At 57.9% G+C, this 18,476-nt stretch overlaps 10 protein-coding genes across 10 annotated transcripts; 5 read left to right on the top strand and 5 right to left on the bottom strand.

The window, feature by feature from the left end:
• Positions 1-96: 96 nt before the first annotated feature.
• On the top strand, positions 97-1,688 carry MKK02DRAFT_20080 (flavin-containing amine oxidoreductase; the record flags this gene model as incomplete). Its single annotated transcript, XM_053086191.1, has 4 exons — positions 97-339; positions 386-440; positions 478-656; positions 732-1,688. The coding sequence occupies 4 exons, from the start codon at positions 97-99 to the stop codon at positions 1,686-1,688; spliced, it is 1,434 nt and encodes a 477-aa protein (XP_052942317.1).
• A 411-nt stretch (positions 1,689-2,099) lies between these two features.
• MKK02DRAFT_40843 (mRNA capping enzyme-domain-containing protein) lies at positions 2,100-4,789 on the top strand (the record flags this gene model as incomplete). Its single annotated transcript, XM_053091298.1, has 7 exons — positions 2,100-3,612; positions 3,664-3,879; positions 3,925-4,022; positions 4,072-4,262; positions 4,308-4,487; positions 4,533-4,696; positions 4,755-4,789. 7 exons carry the CDS (start codon positions 2,100-2,102, stop codon positions 4,787-4,789), a joined length of 2,397 nt encoding a protein of 798 aa, XP_052942316.1.
• A 365-nt stretch (positions 4,790-5,154) lies between these two features.
• On the bottom strand, positions 5,155-6,039 carry MKK02DRAFT_40842 (uncharacterized protein; the record flags this gene model as incomplete). The annotated part of the gene is made up of 1 exon (XM_053091297.1): positions 5,155-6,039. One exon carries the CDS (start codon positions 6,037-6,039, stop codon positions 5,155-5,157), a length of 885 nt encoding a protein of 294 aa, XP_052942315.1.
• A 539-nt stretch (positions 6,040-6,578) lies between these two features.
• On the bottom strand, positions 6,579-8,530 carry MKK02DRAFT_20624 (uncharacterized protein; the record flags this gene model as incomplete). The annotated part of the gene is made up of 6 exons (XM_053086288.1): positions 6,579-6,892; positions 6,967-7,117; positions 7,172-7,317; positions 7,372-7,978; positions 8,023-8,205; positions 8,258-8,530. 6 exons carry the CDS (start codon positions 8,528-8,530, stop codon positions 6,579-6,581), a joined length of 1,674 nt encoding a protein of 557 aa, XP_052942314.1.
• Positions 8,531-9,079: 549 nt separating this feature from the next.
• Positions 9,080-10,711, top strand: MKK02DRAFT_20236 (putative pseudouridylate synthase 4; the record flags this gene model as incomplete). Its single annotated transcript, XM_053086226.1, has 6 exons — positions 9,080-9,156; positions 9,202-9,371; positions 9,428-9,483; positions 9,542-9,696; positions 9,745-10,318; positions 10,427-10,711. 6 exons carry the CDS (start codon positions 9,080-9,082, stop codon positions 10,709-10,711), a joined length of 1,317 nt encoding a protein of 438 aa, XP_052942313.1.
• Positions 10,712-10,767: 56 nt separating this feature from the next.
• MKK02DRAFT_40839 (uncharacterized protein) lies at positions 10,768-12,064 on the bottom strand (the record flags this gene model as incomplete). Its single annotated transcript, XM_053091296.1, has 5 exons — positions 10,768-11,154; positions 11,219-11,652; positions 11,707-11,796; positions 11,856-11,899; positions 11,955-12,064. The coding sequence occupies 5 exons, from the start codon at positions 12,062-12,064 to the stop codon at positions 10,768-10,770; spliced, it is 1,065 nt and encodes a 354-aa protein (XP_052942312.1).
• Positions 12,065-12,345: 281 nt separating this feature from the next.
• On the bottom strand, positions 12,346-12,932 carry MKK02DRAFT_40838 (uncharacterized protein; the record flags this gene model as incomplete). Its single annotated transcript, XM_053091295.1, has 4 exons — positions 12,346-12,381; positions 12,429-12,473; positions 12,535-12,617; positions 12,674-12,932. The coding sequence occupies 4 exons, from the start codon at positions 12,930-12,932 to the stop codon at positions 12,346-12,348; spliced, it is 423 nt and encodes a 140-aa protein (XP_052942311.1).
• A 206-nt stretch (positions 12,933-13,138) lies between these two features.
• On the top strand, positions 13,139-14,306 carry MKK02DRAFT_30322 (mannose-6-phosphate receptor binding domain-containing protein; the record flags this gene model as incomplete). Its single annotated transcript, XM_053088022.1, has 4 exons — positions 13,139-13,359; positions 13,418-13,532; positions 13,585-13,760; positions 13,823-14,306. 4 exons carry the CDS (start codon positions 13,139-13,141, stop codon positions 14,304-14,306), a joined length of 996 nt encoding a protein of 331 aa, XP_052942310.1.
• A 634-nt stretch (positions 14,307-14,940) lies between these two features.
• MKK02DRAFT_40836 (uncharacterized protein) lies at positions 14,941-16,609 on the top strand (the record flags this gene model as incomplete). Its single annotated transcript, XM_053091294.1, has 5 exons — positions 14,941-15,306; positions 15,358-15,575; positions 15,628-15,817; positions 15,865-16,493; positions 16,549-16,609. The coding sequence occupies 5 exons, from the start codon at positions 14,941-14,943 to the stop codon at positions 16,607-16,609; spliced, it is 1,464 nt and encodes a 487-aa protein (XP_052942309.1).
• Positions 16,610-16,689: 80 nt separating this feature from the next.
• Positions 16,690-17,984, bottom strand: MKK02DRAFT_40835 (uncharacterized protein; the record flags this gene model as incomplete). Its single annotated transcript, XM_053091293.1, has 3 exons — positions 16,690-17,528; positions 17,577-17,746; positions 17,797-17,984. 3 exons carry the CDS (start codon positions 17,982-17,984, stop codon positions 16,690-16,692), a joined length of 1,197 nt encoding a protein of 398 aa, XP_052942308.1.
• Between the last annotated feature and the right edge of the window lie 492 nt (positions 17,985-18,476).

Here is an 18,476-nt window from a genome sequence, read left to right as displayed (position 1 = left end):
CCTCCCACTCGGAGATACCCGTCTCCAACCGGCCCGAATATCCGGCCCGATAAATCGAGCCTCACATGCCTCTCTCCCTCGACTTCACCTCTCTACATGCGCAAGATGACCCAGCTCTACGATACGATCATCCTCGGGGCAGGCTGGTCAGGCGCCGTCGCAGCGCAAAGTCTCGCGGGGAAGGGTCACAAGGTGCTCGTTTTAGAGGCTAGGGACAGGGTTGGAGGTCGGGCTCAAACTTGGGTTGGGGGCGGCGCTAAGGTTGATGTGGGATGTAGCTGGATACATGGGTATCGGGAGGGGAACCCTACGAGGGGGATCGCCAAAAGTCTGGGTGTGGTAAGTTGTCGCTCTGTGAAGTATAGGAAGATGTACTGACAAGCAGGATGCGCATTTGCCCAAACCAGCTGACGGCGTGATCTATGGGCCGAACGGTATGCGTGACCACTTGCGTCATGGATTCAGGCTAATAGTCAGGGCTGCTTTCGAAAGAAGAGACAGCGTCGCTCCGTGCCAACCTATCCGCGGCTCAGGCATCTCTCAAAACCCCTCATCCCGCACCTTCCCCTACTGCGTCACTCGCATCTGGCCTCTTCGCGTCGTTATCGCCACTCTTTAAAGGCGGCAAGCCTGCGTCCAAGCCGGAAGACACCAACGTCACTTCTACCCATCCCGCTGATCCGACCTCAGCCGAGGATACCGCTTCCGAAGGCTCGCCGGCCGACAAGAAGCTCGCGCAGGACTTTGCGCGCATGCTCGAGGTCCCGCTCGGCGTCAAGCTGGAGAAGGCGTCCTTGAAGTGGGCGGGATGGGAAACGTCCACAAACTTTGCTGGATCGGATGCCGCCCCTGAGGGCGGGTACGAGGCCCTGGTTGGCAAGGTGCTCGCCGATGCCAAGTCGAAGGGCGCGGAGGTCAAGCTCAGCTCCAAGGTGGAGAAGGTGGAGGACGGGTCGGAATCGGCAACGGTCACAGCGGGTGGGTCGACCTACACCGCCCGGACTATCCTCTCGACCATTCCCCTCGGGGTTCTCAAGAAGCTGTCCTCGGACTTCTTCTCGCCTGCTCTACCTCCCGCACTCCAGGAGACAATCAAGGGTACCCATGTGGGTGTCCTCGAGAAGCTCCTCCTGCAGTACCCCTCTGCCTGGTGGCCGGAAGCCGAGAAGATCGGATCGTACACTTTCCTTCCTACCGGTCCCACACCGACACCCAACTCGAGCCTCCAAGAGGTCTTTGACGGATCGACCATCATGTGCGCCAACTTTGCTGCACCCAGCCTCCCCGGTCCTACCCCTACTCTACTCTCGTACCTCTCCGAGACCCCGGCCACACTGTTGCTCAAGCACGACCCTAAGGACGTCGCCGAAGCGTACCATCAGTTCCTTATCTCCCGGTTCAAGCCGTCGACTCCTCCCCCGTCCCCGTCCAACAGCAACCTGACCAACTGGCTCACGGACGAGTACTCGCACGGGGCGACTACGACGCCAAGCATTGTGAGCGATGGCGAGCGGAGTCCGATGGACTTCAAGGAGCTAGGGAGGCCGGTATGGTCCGGTCGTCTAGGGTTTGCAGGGGAGCATACGGACATGGACCACAGGGGGAGCGTGGCGGGCGCGGTGGTTAGTGGGCAGAGGGAAGCGGATCGAATCGATCGATTTTTGGCTCGATTGGATGACGAGGCATGATAATTCAATCTAGGCTGTAGATCTGCTCCTATGTCAGAGTAAATGTCTAGTCCGGCCCCCTGCCTGTGCATAGATTGGTCATCCATATAGAGGCCGGAGAGCTCGAGGAGCTGCGAGATCCGGGAGTAAAAGCTAATCCGTGCGTCAAAACGCGAAATTCTCCTAGACCGCCTCCACGTAACGCTAGCCTACACTTTGCCCCTATACATTCCACTTGCATCTCTATAGTGCTCCAGCTACGGCGGCTGGTAACGCCGGCAAACCTACAGCACTTCTTAAAGCCCAAGAAGAATCGCGCTTCCGGAGGTCAAATCGCCGATAATCGAGCTTGGGACCGGACCCTTACTCGTCCAACAATAACAATAACAAATCACACTCCTTTCGCCTAATCATCTACAATCCGCCCTCAGTATGGTATACGATCCCATCCGGGACATAGACGTCCCGTCTCCTGCGGCATCTACCCAATCGGACCAGCCCTGGCGCCAGAACATCACGCCGGGATCGGGTGCGTACTTTGACCCTGCCCGACAGGTGGATTACGGGAACTCCCCGAACGGCCATGAAGCAGTCTATGATGGTCGTCCTCCGGCTTTCCACGGTGCTGGGAGCTCGCCATCATCGACGATGGGGATGCGGCGTTCGGTGTCGGGTGGTCTGCGGGGATTGCTGAACGATGAAGAGGAGGATACATCTCGACGGAGCAGCGCGCAGAGCGGGTTTGATGGAAACGGATCGATGGAGGATGATCATCGGCCTTCCATCTCGCGCATCCTCAACAGCGGACCGGGGGATGGAGGTGCCATGGTCAAGTCTACGTCTTACTCGTCTCGCGTATCCAGCTCGCCAGCGAACGCATCACCGGTCATCTCGGGCCGGCCTCTCGACAACTCGGGGTTCCTCACTCCTGCCTCGACGTCAAGGCGAGCGAGCCGGTCTCCCTACCCCGTCAACAGCTCGGTCTCACCGGCTCAGCAGCATACTATGCTGCCGCATGACGGTCACGCGCTAGAGTATGAGGCTCAGCTTCATCCCCAGGCCGGACCAAGCAGGCGCCGGGTCAGCGGCGGACAGAGCAACCCTCGACCCATGCTCCCGCCTGACACTATCCCTCGGCAGGAGTACTATGATCCCTCTCGTATCACTCCTGGCGCTCAGTCGTACGCCCTCCCTATGCGCTCCCCGTCCATCTCGGTCTCTCCCCGCTCTCACCATCAGGCGCTGGGCGGACAGCTCTCCCGGCCCACCTCGTCATCCTCTATGGGCCAGCCGTTCTCATTTCAGCCACCCCCTCTCCCCGCCGAGTCCCCCTCCTACGTCACACGGCAGCTTTCTGAAGCTCCATCCCGCCCGTCTTCCGGCTCGCAGCCCCCTCGGCAGTCATCGCTCGTCCCACGCGACTCGGGCAGATCGAGCGTCGCCTCTCGTACACCACTCCGATCCCCTACACCCCTCCGCGTACCCTACCAGCCAAATCGCACGACACAGCCGACTTCGGTCCTCCGTCCCATACTACCGGACGAGGTGGCCAGGATGCGGTCCGCTGCGATAGTGAACAACCCTCTCCGTCGGCGGCCACGCAAAGCTGCACCATCCTGGTCCGGACCCTCGCCTGGTGCGCGGGCGGATCGGTCGAGTCTGCCAACCGAGTCCGACTCGTCCTACTTCCCAGCCACACATCAGACGCCCGAACCTGGACCAAGCCGCAAAGCATCACAAATCTCACGGCGGGATGGCTCGGTCTCGGCGGGCCTGACGAGCCTCACTTCTGGTGGGACGGCAGTGACACCCACGGAGACGAATGGGAAGGCGCCGAAAGGGTCAGGGAAGCGGAAACAGAGCTCGCAGGATGCAGGGAACGATGAGCAGAGGCGAAAGGGGAATGATGGGCACTACGTGGGCAATAGCGCGGTGGCGAGTCATTGTGCGTCATGCTTGAGCTTCTGGATAAGCGAGGATGAAGGCTGATGCTCAGATAACGCTCGGCCGGAAGTAGGGATAGAACACCGCGAGTTCTCGCCCATTATCGGTCTCAAGAAGTTCAACAACTGGATCAAATCCGTCCTGATCGGCAAGTTCACGCATAGAGGTACAGGCGGGAAAGGTGCCAACGTCCTGGATATCGGGTGTGGGAAGGGCGGTGATTTGAACAAGTGGAGGCAGGCCAAGATCAAGCTCTACGTTGCTCTGGGTGAGTTCAGGCATCAATAAGGCCCGGTCAAAGCTGATGTAGCAGATATCGCCGACATGTCGATCGCACAAGCGAAGGAGCGGTATGCGACCATGCGGAATCCGTCATTTGATGCCCACTTCTATGCTCATGACTGTTATGCTGTGAGTGTCCCCTTGCATACTTTAGCCGTGTCATGATCTGACAAATCAGCAACCCATATCAGAGGTCCTTCCCGACCAGCTGAAGGTGCGCGACCTGTACGACAACGTCACCATGCAGTTCTGCATGCACTACGCGTTCGAGTCGCCCAACAAGGCGAGGATGATGATGGAGAATGTTTCGAGGTATCTTCGGCCTGGAGGAGTGTATATCGGGACGATCCCAGATGCTCAGATGCTACTGTGAGTGACTTCCGCCACCGTCGGGGCTCGATGCTGACGTTCCAGCGATAAATTGGAGGAAGTACCCGAGGATGCCCCAGAACTTCGCTTCGGCAACTCGTGCTACTTTATCGAATTCACCGAACGGCATCACAAGGGCATGTACGGGCACGCCTATCGCTTCTACCTCCAAGACGCCGTCGACGATGTCCCCGAGTACATTGTCCACTGGGATAATTTTGTCAAGTGAGTACGATCCGCCTCGGGGACTGGGCTAGGCTGATCGTGCAGCCTCGCCAACGAATATCGTCTTCGCCTGGTTTACAAGAAACCTTTCCACGAGGTGCTGGCGGAAGAGCAGGATAGTCGGGACTTTGGGGGTCTGCTGCGGAAGATGGGGGTGATCAACGAAGCTGGCGAGAGCGCTATGGATGGCGATCAGTGGGAGGCGGCCAGTAAGTTCATCTGCTGCCTCTGATCTGCTCTCGGCGAGGGATGTCGGCTGACCCCTAGATCTGTACATGGCATTTGCCTTCGAGAAGTATTGAGGGGAAGAGGAAGAGGAAAGAGGGAAGAGGGAAGAGAGAGTTCTTGGGCCCAGTGGCGCAGGCTTACAATGGCAGTCAGAAAGTTGTAGCGTTGCTGATCTTGTCTCAGTCGGCAGCGGCAGGCAGATGTATCGATGGAACAAGTATGCTCTCAAGACGCTGACGTGCTGATCTGCGGATGGCAGTGAATATCACATACCCACCTTACCCAATCGACATTGACTGGATTACTGGCAAAGCTGGGTCCGAAGGATGCGCTAGACAAGATCCGGCAGCGAGATCCGCGACCGCTGAGCTACATTGAAATACAAGGCAGACATCTATATAAGCAGATCCTAGACGCGAATCAAGAGCATGGTGTACAATCAATCGGCATCGGTCATCCACCAGATCGCCGTGCCGACTACTGCCCCTGCGATGGCGAGAGAAGTCAAGGCCCCGGTCAATGTCGGAGCCCTCCCCGTACTTTCTGCAGATACAGTGGTAGGAGGTTTTCGCTCTCGCGACCTCGCCGTCGACGCACCCGTCATCGTGCATGATGGCTCTGGATCGATTGGCTGATGATCGGTAAAGTGCTTTCCGGCGAGGCCGTCCGAGTACTCCGCTTTCTTGGCATTCGTATTCTTGACGAGCAGGTCGGTCAAGACGCTGACCGCTGCATGGGGATTCCAGCCATCGTAACCTGTGTCCTCGGGCTCGTACCCGTTTCCTGGCCTCTCCGTTTCCCGAGCAACTCGCTTGGCAAACGCGTCTTCGTAATCGTGGGCACCGCGGTTGATGCAGAACCGGTAGATGCTTTGCAAATTGCCACGATCGGAGCAGTCATAGCGGTAACGATCGCGGGCGCAGGCGATGGAAGTGAATTGCAGCAATTTGCCGACGTCAGTCTCGCTGAGGTCTTTTGTGAAGGAGGGCATGTGCCTGCTGTAGGCTTCCATGACGCCTGCCGCCTTCAACATGGACGCGAGGACGCCGGTCTTGACTTCGGACTCGTAGCCGCGCGAACCGAAAGATCGGCACGCGTCTGCATTGCCGAGTCTGTCCGTACTGGGGCCCGTGGTCGGGGCCGAGGAAGAGTCGGTGGGTGTGCCTGCGGATGATTCGGGTTTGACAGAGATGTCGGCCGTGGGACTGGTGGCTGTCGGCTGGGCAGAGGGACATGTGGAGTGAAAGTTCAGCTCGAGACCTGTCTGAAAGTCTTCCGGGAAGAAATTTACTACGGGTTTTGTCGGCCGGTATTCTTGTCGCATGGTGGAAGCTGATGAGAATTGGGGTGCCGGCGAAGGTCAAGGTGTGGTAGATTATTGAGTGAGGGGCGAAGAAGCTGATAGAGAAGAGGAATGTCCGGGGATGTGAGGTAAGAGCGACAGCAGGAGGAAGCGAGTCAGCCATACCAAGCACCGCTCCGGAAGGATGCGCCCAAGCTGTGTCACGATCCTTTACCGTCCTCAAACACGGGCCACCAGTGCAGCGAGTGTCGCAGGTGACCTTTGTCTCCCGGGTCTTGGAACGCGTTTGGCCGTTATCGATACACGGAGTGGACGTCCACTGCTCGCTGCTACGACCGACCAGAATGTTCCGGCACATTCCACCGCCTCTTGGAGTGACCCCTGCTTCCCGAAGATGAGGGGGCTGACAGATGAATGAGTACAGTGGAAGTGATCAGTATCACGGCGGTTTCAATCAGCGAGCGTGGCCTGGTCAGCGGCCATTCCCACTCAAATCCTGTCTTTCATCTGTCCCCTACCTAAGATCATGCCACACACCCCACTTACATCCCCTCCCCTTCCTATTGCCCCACATCCCTCCTTTCCCAAACCTGCACCACCGTCTCCCCCAAGAAGACCATCTCCTTCCTAACCTCCTCCACCCTCAAATCCTGCATCTCAAACCACTTTTCTTCATCCCCACCACCCCGTCCAGCCCGACAATGGATCTTCCACGTCATCCCCTGCTCATCCTCTTGCGCCTTCTTCATCGACTTGGCAGTCACCCCGGGGCCAGTGCCGGAGGATGAGGTGGACGCGGCGGTGGTATCCAGGGAGATATTGGAAACGAGGTCGTAGATTGTTGAGATGGGTGATGAGGGTTTCGGATCGACATCTTGGTCTGTCAGCTCATGCGGGAGGCCCGGAGGCCGGGAAGCCGAGAAGCCGGAAAGGAGGAGGAAGACTTACAGTCATTCAGGTCCACACCGCGCAGGGGAAAGTTGACGATAGTTGGATTCCGTTCCTCCACAAAGTTGTTCTTGGTGAACCGCTTGATATGGAGGATGAGGTATGGCGGTAGAGCAGTCAGGTGATGCCTCTTCAAGGTGGGTCCGAACTCCTAAGTAGCGTCAGCTAAAGGTCCATCGACCTTTGCAGGAACCGTATAACTGACCTGGGTTGTCTTGCCGTCAAACTTGGCGAGGATAGCTGAGAGCGGGACTTGAGGGATGATCTTCTTTTCGTTCTGGTCCTGGAAGAGTGGAGTGGCGGGGAGGTCGAGAGCGAGGAAGAGGAACGGCGAGGATATTGCTTGGATATCTGCGGAGTCAGCTAGACGTCCAGCTTATCTGCTCACCACAGCTGATCACTCACCTCTCGAAATATCAAACATCGGCCGAGCATACTCCTTGTGTATAATCACCTGCTGATTCTCTATCCTCACCATCCCTTGCAACGCCCTGTAAATCACACTACTTCCCCTCTTCTTGGTTCCCCCCAGATCCCGATGCAAGGTATTCACCAGCCATCCCAGAAACTCCACCGGATCCCCTTGCTCTGTCATCTTGAACTTCCCATTCGACCTCTTGTTCACCTCCTGCAAAAACTCGTGCGGGCTGATCTGCGCCTTGAAGAGTTTGGGGTTCCATAATCGCCTCGTCAGGGTCGCGAGACGCGTAATGAGCTCCGTCGGTTTTGTCGTGGGCTGCAACTCCGGCGTGGTCGGATCGAGGAGGAACGAACGGACGGGCGGGATGTGGAGCAGCAGATGGAGAATGACGGTGAGGTAGTCATTCTTCTTGACGTTGTTGATGCCAATGTAGCCGGGGACGAAGGGGGTACTGGAGAGTGTATAGGCGGGCTTGGCGGGGAGGTGGGTGAGCGCAGGGAGAGCGGAGGGTTTGAAGCGGGGGTTGAGGACGGATATGATGTCGTTCAAGGAGGGGTCGGTGACTTGATATCCTTCAGGCAAGACGTAGAACTGGTCGTCAGCTGTGATCCGCTGTCGTGGATCCTCAAGCTCACCTTCTCGGTCGCCAAGTTCAACCACACTCGATGGTTGTCTCCCACTGCATGTCGATACGCCCAGCTCCCTCGACCTCGTCCTTGAAAGTACTTTCCGCAGACAAGACACGCGTACACGTTGATATTGCTCAAGCTCTTGGAACAGAGCCGTTCAAAGTCAAAGTCGAGGTTCACCCTGTTCACCTACCATGTAAGCTTGTGTCACCAGAACGTGACCTCGGGTTTGCTAGCTCACCGTGTCGAGGTACATATCTCTGTGCCCCAGGTCCTCCTCTTCCCGCGCGACCACCTCTTCTGGCTCTTCATCGCTTTCCACGGTGTCGCGAACCATGACCGGCGCAGACGACACGACCGGTGCGGAAGAGGCGCTCCCATTCGCTGCTATTGGGTCACCGCCGTTGGTCTGGGGGCCTGTTCCATTCGATACCTCAGCGGGAGTAGACCCGTTCGTTGCTTCCGTACGTTGTCGCTTGGCAGCGGGTGGAGATGACAGTGGTGAGGGCGGCATGTTGATATTGTTGGTAACTGTCCATCAGGTCCAGTTCCACATATACGGCCACCTGCAACTCCGCAACTCACTGCCGGCTTGAGGTATGAAAGGTGTCCTCACCAGGAGTAAGACAAAGAAAGCGGAGTTTGTCGGATTTGGAGTCTCTCCTCGCAGGTGCGATGTGAAGCGAGTTTACCTTTCGCTGAAGGTTGATCAGGGATCAATCAAGGCGTACGCTGCCTATCCGCTAGATGGCGTGTCTCCCGCTATAGTGATAGATAGAGGTAAGAGGTGTAGAAGATAGCCTTCCTTCGTCGAGGTTCGGCCCAGCCAAATGAGTAGTTACGTAACGACCCTGACCATCCACCAAGATTTCGAACACCACCACCACCCGAGCCAACAGCTCTAACCTTTGTACTTACAGGTACCTCACACCAGCTAGCTATACTGCCTAGACGTCCTCATCCTCTCACAGCACCATAGAATCCATTAGCCAAGCTGTCACTCCGCCGTTTCATAAAGCCATACCTCCGCCCGCCCACCCTGTCCGTCTTCAACGCGCCCATCATGCCTAAAGCGCCCAGCGCTCCTCCCCTGCCCTTGAATGGCTTGTTCCCTATCGCAAAGCCGTCTGGGCCTAGCTCGTAAGCTTACCCTATTCATGTGCAGTGACTTGACCTGATGAACAGAATGAGATGTATCGACGATATCACCCCGCTCCTGCTCGACTCGAAGCTCTTCTATGATCCCGAGCGGATCAAGCCGCAAGAGAAGCGAAAGAGGAAGCAGAATTTGACGCATATGGGGCTCAAGATTGGGCAAGGGGGGACTTTGGATCCGCTGGCGGATGGTGTGCTGGGTGAGTCAGCGGAAGTGTGCGATATCTATTATGAGCCCTGAAGCTGATCATGGCAGTCATTGGAGTGAACAGGGGGACGAAGCACCTAAACCGGTTCTTGGAATGCTCAAAGGTCAGCTATGGAAACTATATCGATCGCCGAGTGCAGGACATCAGCTGATACCCTCTAGGAGTACGAGAGCGAAGCTCTGCTCGGCGCCGCTACGACGACCTACGACTCTGAGGGACCCGTCATGTCCACCCACTCATTCGACAATGTCACTCGGGAAGATATCGAGCGAGTACTCGATCAATTCCGAGGCAAGATCAAGCAGACTCCCCCAATGTACGTCTTCCTAAATCTCAAGTCTCCTGTCCTCGCGCTCATTTTCAGCTTCTCCGCGCTCAAGATGGACGGCAAGCCATTATACGAATACGCACGCGAGTCCAAGCCCCTCCCCCGCGCCATTCCCGTCCGGGAATGTACCGTCTCCATCGACCTGATCGACTTCCGCCCTGCCTCCACCTCCCCAAGCGACGGCGGCCACTCCTGGGTTTGGCCCAAAGAACGTCTGTCCGCCGAGGAGAAGACGGTCTTCAAGCGCCTGACGGATATCGTACATCAGGCGTCGGCATCGACAGGCCAATCAGAGTCGGATCCGGCGGTATTTGATCTATCGGCGGAGGAGGTCCCGGAGGTCTCTGCGGTGACTGGGAAACGACCGGCGAGTTTCAAGGTCCGGATGACCGTCTCGAGCGGGACGTACGTGCGGAGTATCGTGCATGACATTGGGCTGGCGTTGGGGTGTGGGGCGCACGTGGTCACGTTGACGAGGACGAGGCAGGGGGAGTTCCCGCTGTATGGGGATGAGGAGATATTGGATGGGTCGGTCAAGACGGAGGATAAAGGGAAAAAGGGGGCGAATTCGGGGGTCAATGAATTGATCATCGACGCCGAACCAGCACCGGTTCATGCGCCCGCCCCGGACCCGGTTGACACGGCCGAAATGGACGAAGAAGAAGCCATGATGAACGCGCAGAACGCTCCGCCTCCGGCGCCGGCACCGCCGTACCAGAACCCCGCACCATCTGGCCCAAGCGGCGGCTGTATCCCATGGGCGGTCTTCCAGCGTGCCCTGGTGGAGCGGGACGAGATGCTCACGAGGGAGCGAAACGAGCGGGAGGAGGCCCAGCTAAGCCAAGTCGAGGAGGCCAAGCTCAAGGAGATGTTTTCGGACGAGGCGGTCATGCGTCGGAGAAGGGAGAGGGACTATCTAGAGTGGGAGGTGGAGCTGCTCAAGAGGTTCCAGAGCGTGCCTGTTCCGATTGGCGGGTCTGGCGGGGTGTACCGATACAAGTAGTAAGCTTGATCAGGAGATGGCGTCGGCGTGGATACGTGGCTGTGCATGCTGTAGCGTTATCGAAGAGGTAGTAGATGTACCTCCTTGCCTAGCTTGAGCTCTAGATGATCTACCTCCCATCCGCCTTGTGGCTGTGCAGCCAGGATCGCCTTGCCGAACTTCTCTGATAACTGAGCCAGCACTTCGGGCGAGAAAGGGGTCTCGCCCGTACTCGCCTCGGATGTGCTGGGTGACAGCTCGGCGTCGTCGAGCGATACGTCTGCGTCCGGGCCGGCTCCGCTAGTCGAGGGAGGAAAGTCCGGCGAATCTGACGCCGGATGCGCAGAGACAGGATCGATCAGGGTCCAAGCGAAAGATGCGTGGAACTGGGGGTTCGTGTGGTACAGCGGTAGGTGCAATTTGGAGAGGATAGGATGGATAGCCTGGTCGAGGAGCCGCTCGAGCTGCACGTCGTCAGCTTCGTTCTTCGGCCAGGATACTGATCCGTCCGGCTCCGCAAGGACTGACCTCTTTCGATCCGGCAGTCACGCGCACCGCAAGGAACGCCCGTCCTCCTTTTCCCTCTCCACCTGTTTTGCGGCCATTGACGAAGCCCACGACCTCGCCCGCTATGCTCAGGCGAAGGCCCCGGGTACCGGTGATGGCTCCTGCTGATCGTCGAAGAGCAGTACGGAGGTCATCCCGGAAGCTGATGAGCTGGGATTGGCGGAGTGGGAGGGGATGAGTGAGGGAGACGTGCAGTGGGAAGTCCTTCCTGTCTGCCGAGATCGGAGGACGGGGCTGCTGCTCGGCGGAGGGAACAAGCGCAGCGGTCGCAGACGCAGGCTCAATTCCCGCCGTTGATGTCGATATAAGCGAGTGAATCGCGTGGCCCGGGCATAGCTCTTGCGCAAGAGAGGTGATCTCTCCAATGACACGTCTCAACCCATGCGGAAGCGGTACTGATGATCAGCGCTCTTCTTCTCATACCATCTCCAGGCTATTGGGAGGCGTACAAGAGATATAGACATGCGCGTTGTATTCGCCCTGTACGAACGGCCGAGATCGCGTGCGGCCTTGATGCTGCGTTGGGTCATCCCTGGGATCTTTGATTATCAGCTCGGCCGCGCTCCGCTTGTCAGAAAGCGAGAGTTAGCCAGCTTACTATTCGTATCGAATGTAGAAGGCAGCTTTGGTAGTCCGCGCTTTCTGTCATCGGATAAGCTTGGTCGATGGACCCCGGGGGGGCAGAGGGATTGCCTACCTCTTGTTCGTCGGCGGGACGGCTATCTCGGTCCCCGGCGATGCGGTACGGGGCTTGCTACTGGGACCGGCCTCGTCGGATGAGGACGAGTCATAGCTGACCAGGGGCATGAAGTCTCTGCGCGCACGGGAGATGAGGTACAGACGATGTGAGATGAAATTGAGGAATGAGGAGTTTGCGAGGCAAGTCACTCAGATCTGCGAGCGAATGCTCCCAGCAGGAACGACTGTCGGTCAGAGCACCTAGACGGCAATCAGGACGCCCTACATATTGCTACATGGAACATGACGACGCGAATTGCTTATCGAAAAGCTCCAAGCTCCCTTGTCCCAGGTTCCGAATGCCGGAGGACAAGAATACAGATTCTACATCACTCGGTGCCTCCGCCTGATCAAGGCTTCACCTTGCTGAAAATAGCTTGCATCATCTGTGGTATCAGCTATGGGTTCAAAGATAAAGCCGCAGCAAGCATACCTCAGGCTTCATCTCGACCCCAGCAGCCTTCATTTCGTTCATCAACTATGCGGCCGTCAGCTTACGTCCCGGGACTCTTCCAGCTCACCGTCACGGTCAAACCCACCTTTTGTCCAGCTGCACGCATATCCTTGTCCATACTCAGCTTGGCCATCTCCATCATACTAGGCGGCCGATCCGTCGCGTATCCTGTCTTCATTAGCCTTAGCACGACGAGGTCCACACAGAGTTGGATGCCCACCCACCCTTGGACTCCATCAGCTTCGCCACTGCCATCATGGCATCAACCGCGCCCTGGTGATTCCGCAGCTTCTCATAGAATGCTTGGATCTTGGGGTCTGCTAAGGGGTCTTGAGGGACCTCTGAGGCCAGTCGGGCGGGGGTCGAGTGCAGGGATCGGGCCAGGAATAGCCGGGGAGATACCGCTGTTTGTCCGACTCGCGGGAGGACCGGGACGGTGCGGAGAGCTCGGAGGAGACTGATGGATGCTCGTGAGGCGGACATGGTGCTTATCTGAGGGCGGATGTAGGACGATACGTTTATGGGCAGGAGAGATATGGCGCAGTTGACTGAGACATCTTGATCTAGGCGACCGCGGGTGGCGATTAATTATAATGACGCGGCGGATGCCGTAAAGATATCCACTTTGGTCTTGCTGCAGCTGCGACTCCTTCTTTCTCTTGACCTTATCTCATATCCCCATAGCGACAATGGCCAAATGCCACCACCCCTGTACCCTCACGCTCGATGACGGGACGCACTATGACCTCTCGTCTCTCTCATCCGCCAAGTCGGACTATACAGCGACGGTCGGGGAGCGAGAGTATAATCTGAACGTGTGCCGCGCGGTCGTCGGGGAGCTGTACAAGGTGGATGATCCAGAATTGGTCGGTGGATACACGACAAGAGATCGGGGTGACTTCTCGCTCGGGTATGTAGTCACCGCTGATGTGAAAAGAAGGAGATGAGGGGGAAGGCTGACGGGACAGACAGTTCAACTCGACGTTGCTTCTCTCAGAAAGCACAAAGCAGCCCATGATGTACATGAAGATGGGCTCGGCGTGTCCATTGAACCCGCTCACAGCTGCCTCATCCGCCGTACGAGTGAGTGCTATGATAACGAGGGGTCCTAGATGAACTTTTGCCTACCCTCTAGTTTGTTTGCAACCCAAACGAATTCTCAGCCGGCAAGCCCGTCCTCGTCGCTGCGCTCCCACCTGGTGACCCGGCAAACCACTGCCAGTTCTTCTTTGAGTGGCATACGCACGTCGCGTGCCCTACGACGTCCAAGACGGAGCTGGAGAAGGGGCATTATATCGCTTTTGGCTCCATGTAAGCTGGGACTCGCGTCGACCAGGAGAGGCCTGTCGAGAAGGCGTTAGCTGACAAGGCAGACTCCTGGTAGCCGTCCTGACCTGGTTCCTCGGACACACATTCTACAACCGTCTCTACCTTGGCCGACGAGGGATCGAGCAGTTCCCTATCCCCCACTCCCTCCCCTCCCTGTCTCTGCCTAGAATCAACCTCCCCGGCCGCTCACCCGGCAACTCCGGGGGCTTCGGATCTGCGAGTACCAACACCTCAAAGCCAAGCGGTGGTGGATTCGGATGGCGCCGGTCTAGCCAAAGGAGAGGGTACAGCCATATCCGTGCAGCAGAGGCGGAGGAGGATGAGGAAGATGGATTCGCGGGCAGGTTTAGTCTGGAGGATGATGATGATCTGGATGAGCCCCGAGATTTGACCCAGGGGCTGGTTAGGGAGAATGCGCTGGGTGGGGAGGCGGATGCGTGGAGGTCTAGCGGGGCGGGGGGCGGTGTGGGGCAGACAGGGGGAGGGAAGGGGAAGGCGGTGGAGCAAGGGGGTTTGGTCGATCTTTAGGTTTAAGCATTTCGCGAACTGCAAGTTCTTTCGGCTACTGACATAGCTTGAGCTATACTGACTCAGTGATATCCACTCAGACTAACTGGATGTTCGGAATCCGAAACACGCTCACATACTTTTCGCACATCGGTACTCACCGGGAATTCGGATGACGCCTTGAGTCGGGCATGACTTATCACTTAGCGCGGGGCATCATCGACATGCTGATCCTTACTTTACCGGGAGGACAAGGACAGGAGGAAGTGAAGGCCTTATACCACTACCGACTTGTTGGCAGATCTGAGTGGACCGTTCAGGACGGGTGTCACCTGTGCGCCAAGGCAAGGTCTCCCCCTACTGGATTTTGCATTTTTCCTAGACAATGCATGAGTGATCACTCGGTGTGATGGCGCTTCTCTAACGCTCATCACATTCCTGTCGTCAAGCGTGAGAGCATCCAGCGGCTGCGTCCAAGAGCTCGACCAGCCAGGACCAGCCACCCGACCACCGATATCGGGCTGATCAGCGCACGGACCTCAATTTGTTTACAAAATCAAAACGCGTCGCTGGTTGACTCAGCTGTTGCTCTCCCCCTCGCTTATCTAGCGGACCTGATATACAGAACGCATTTGCCCGAAAAGGAGTCGTGCCCATGCCCGCTTCCGACGCTCCCGAAACCGCTCAGGGGAGCACGGACGCCCCAGTCAGCCCGGACCTCCTCCTGGGCGCTCTACGCGACCATCTCCTCCCCGATATCCTCTGGCTCAAGCTTCCGATCGCGCTCGAGATATACGCCCATATCCAGCTCATTTCCCGGAAGATCATAGCGGAAGCATATCAGGCACTGGCAGCTCAAATGCGCATCGCACCCGAGCTCTCCCAGCTGCGGATAGCGAAGGAGGACTGGGCAGCTAGGGGCGCTCTGACGGACAGGGAGGTGCAGCGCCTGACGGGATGGACTTGCCAGGAACAGAAGGCGGAGGCGATGATACTCTGGTCCTTGACTCTGCGGAAACGTGTGCGTACTGTGCCGGAGTAACAACAGCTGAATAGTGAGCTGACTGTGCAGCACCTTGCCCAGTTGATAGCTATGACGGAGGTCTCCCCGGACAAGATCTTCATGCTTGCAGACACGTACTTCCCTGAGCGATCCACACTTGCCACAGAGGACGGTCAGATAGCGGCGAATCTGTACATCGAGGTCATGACGGACAAGCAGTGGCTACAGCTGGAGGTATACAGGGACGAGACGCAAGGCTGGTGCGATGATCTATACAACTCAGTCCTGTACGTCCCTCGACGCGATTCGCTTCTGTAAGGCGGCGCTGATTCCGTTTAGGGCTGGGAGACCACGTCCATCCCTCGTTAGTCTACTCGGCGAAATGACAGACGCCGGTGCAATCGGTCGACGGATGTTGGAAGCTGCAGAGAAGGTGGTCGAGGATGCCAAGGCGTTCGAGGCGATGTTTGATCCGACCGCTCCTGTCAAGCCAGTAGCTGGTCCGCAGACACAGACGCTAGGCACTCAGGTGAGTCACCGAGTTGTCTGACAGGGATCCAAGCTGATCTCCTTCAGGTACAGAAAGCAGCTAAGAGAGCCCCGCCCTCAACAACAACCGTACCATCGGCCAAGTCCCGGCAATCCCTCCCCAACACAGTCGCGTCTTCTTCCAAGATCTCACTGCCGCTGGAATCCGCGCCCGCTGCTAAGCGTAGAGCCACCCTAGGCTCCGATCAGATCTCAGTACCGTCGAAACGTCCTCATGATGCCACCATCTCGGACACTTCCCGTCCTACACCTGCCCTTATACCCAAGCCAGCAACGAAAGCGACACCGGCGCAAGCTACTCCACAGCGCCATCGTCGCTTCGTTCCGCACAAAGCGGCCATACCGGACTATACGCGGCCCATAGCAGTTATGGGGTCGAATGTTCCAAAAGCCAGCCTGAAACCATTTGATGCTCGGGACATCAAGCGGTCAAGACCGAGCGGCAGCAGTACGACGAGCGCTGGCAAGGCGGACGCGCGGGAAAGGGACGTGGAGTTGATGACCGAGAGGCGGGTGCCGGAAGACAAGGCGAAGGTGGGGACGGGAGTTGTGAAGAGGAAGGCGCTGGGAAACGCAGAGAGTCTGGAGAATAGTCAGAGTTCGGGCGAGAGTCAGGGAACCAAGGATAAGCGGAGGCTGGAGAAAGGGAAAGGCAGGTGAGTTCAGTTGCAGTCCAGTCTGAGCTGGAACAGTGACAAGCTGACAAGGCAGGGCGATAGATCCAGCACTCCCAGCTGCGCAGAAAGTGGTGAAATCTAGTCGACCATATTGATATTGACAGTATAATGCAGAATTTGACGGATGCTGCATGACCTAAACCCAAGATTTACAACGAACCGATCAAAAGCCCCGCTACGCGCCTGACCTCCTGCACTTGCTCTGCCCGATCCAAACACCCCCGAACGGCCCCGCATGGTCCAACAGACTCGTCTTGGGCAATGGGATGCTCGCGCTGCACGCCTCGCTGGCCTCTCCCTCCGACTCTCCCCTGCACGCGTACGCCACTCGCGGGTCTGCACCGACCCAGATCTCGCCAATGGAGGGGTGGACGAGGTCAAGGTGGCGCGCGGGCAGATGCGCGACGGTGTCCGCGTAGGAGGTGATGCGGTTGATGCGGAGTTCCGGGGACTCGATCTGGAGCTGATCGACCCAGGCCGCAAAGACCTCGTCGCCAACGCGGGGGCTGCCAAAGAGGGTAGCGGAGATGCCGACCGGGGAAAGAGGGTTGGCGTATGACTCTGCAGCGGGTCCAGCGACCTCGAGGTGGAGCGCGACCGAGACGAGGAGGGCCATGCTCGCCCCGAGACCGTGTCCGACGACCTCGACGTGCTTGATGGGCTTAGCAGCGAGGGGTTCCGGGTGGCGCGAGAGCGAGTTGATGAAGCTCTGGAGGACGTTGCGGTTGGTGCGGATGGGGATGGGAGGGGTTTCGAGCAGGTCCAGAACGGCAAGCAGGGCAGAGGTACCGTGTGTCTCGAGCGCGGGGAGGTACGAGTGGTGGATCGCCGGGGAGGGATCAAAGGGAACGCTGTCCTCGGGGAACAGGTAGGTGGGGAGCTCGACGAAATTGTCGTTCAGCGTGGCGTTGGGGAAGGGGGAGGACGAGAGGAGGTCCATGAGGTCGTCTGTGGAAGGGAGGGAGGAGAAGGCGAGAGTAAGGGTTTGGGTGGAGGGGGTGTGCGAGATGTACCCTGATCGATCAGCGAAATCCCGTGCTCTACCGTACAGGCTGGACTCACAGTTCATATCCACCTCTTCGGCCTGCGAGGCGAACTCGGGGTCCTGGCTGGAGATGACGATGCTAGAGGCATGTCGGATAGGGGTGTGGCTGCGCTTGTGCCGACCGGGAGAGGAGACTTCGGCGGTGGGGTGAGGCTGGAGCAAGCGGTCCATGGGGCAGTAGGCGGTACTGAGGGATCAGCTGTGCTCCGCGGGATGGGCGCGGATACCGGTACTCACTTGACAGCGATTGCCAGTCGGGCCATCTCCTCCATATCGGCGCGAGAGACAGCGGTCCTGCCCATAGGCATGTTGAGTGCGGCCTGCGGACCGCCAGTGAGGACCGAGATGAAGTCGCCCGTCGGGCGAGCGAGGACGCTGGCGACGAGGGAGAGCGCCGAGATGGCGTTGGAGTTGGAGATGCGCATGGTGGAGGTTGGCTGAGGGCTGAGGGATGGGTGAGGAGTGGGAAGGTCAGACTGGGAAAGAGTGATAGAAGCAGAGTAGCCGAGTAGGAGTGTGAAGGGGAGGTCAGGAGGACAAGATGCCATCAGCTGACTATATACTTGCTCAAACCTTCCTTGCTGCAGATCACAAAAGGCTTCGGACTACAGGGGCGTCGCTGAGACAACCTATTAGCTCGCCCGAGTCCCGATGGCTTGAAGCAAGTCTGCTACCCATTGTTCCCGAAGTCAAGGCGCCTGGATACTTTCATCAAGTCATTCCCGCGTTCTCCATAGCGACCTATCATTACCGCTCGGAAGCGAAGTACGAGCCTGTGCCGGTCTCGGCTAGAGGGGTCACCATAGCTATGGCTGCATTGTCTGCGTGATGAATGCCCCGAGGAGTCGAGGACAATGGGGGGTAATGTGTGAATGAGGGATAGATGGACAGCGGGGAGACAGGGAAGCAGCGCGGGG

The sequence above is a fragment of the Dioszegia hungarica genome (assembly GCF_025882075.1).
Source record: "Dioszegia hungarica strain PDD-24b-2 chromosome Unknown MKK02contig_25, whole genome shotgun sequence".
NCBI lineage: Eukaryota > Fungi > Basidiomycota > Tremellomycetes > Tremellales > Bulleribasidiaceae > Dioszegia > Dioszegia hungarica.
Note: the sequence above shows the minus strand (reverse complement) of the source record. Positions and strands in the feature narration are given on the sequence as shown.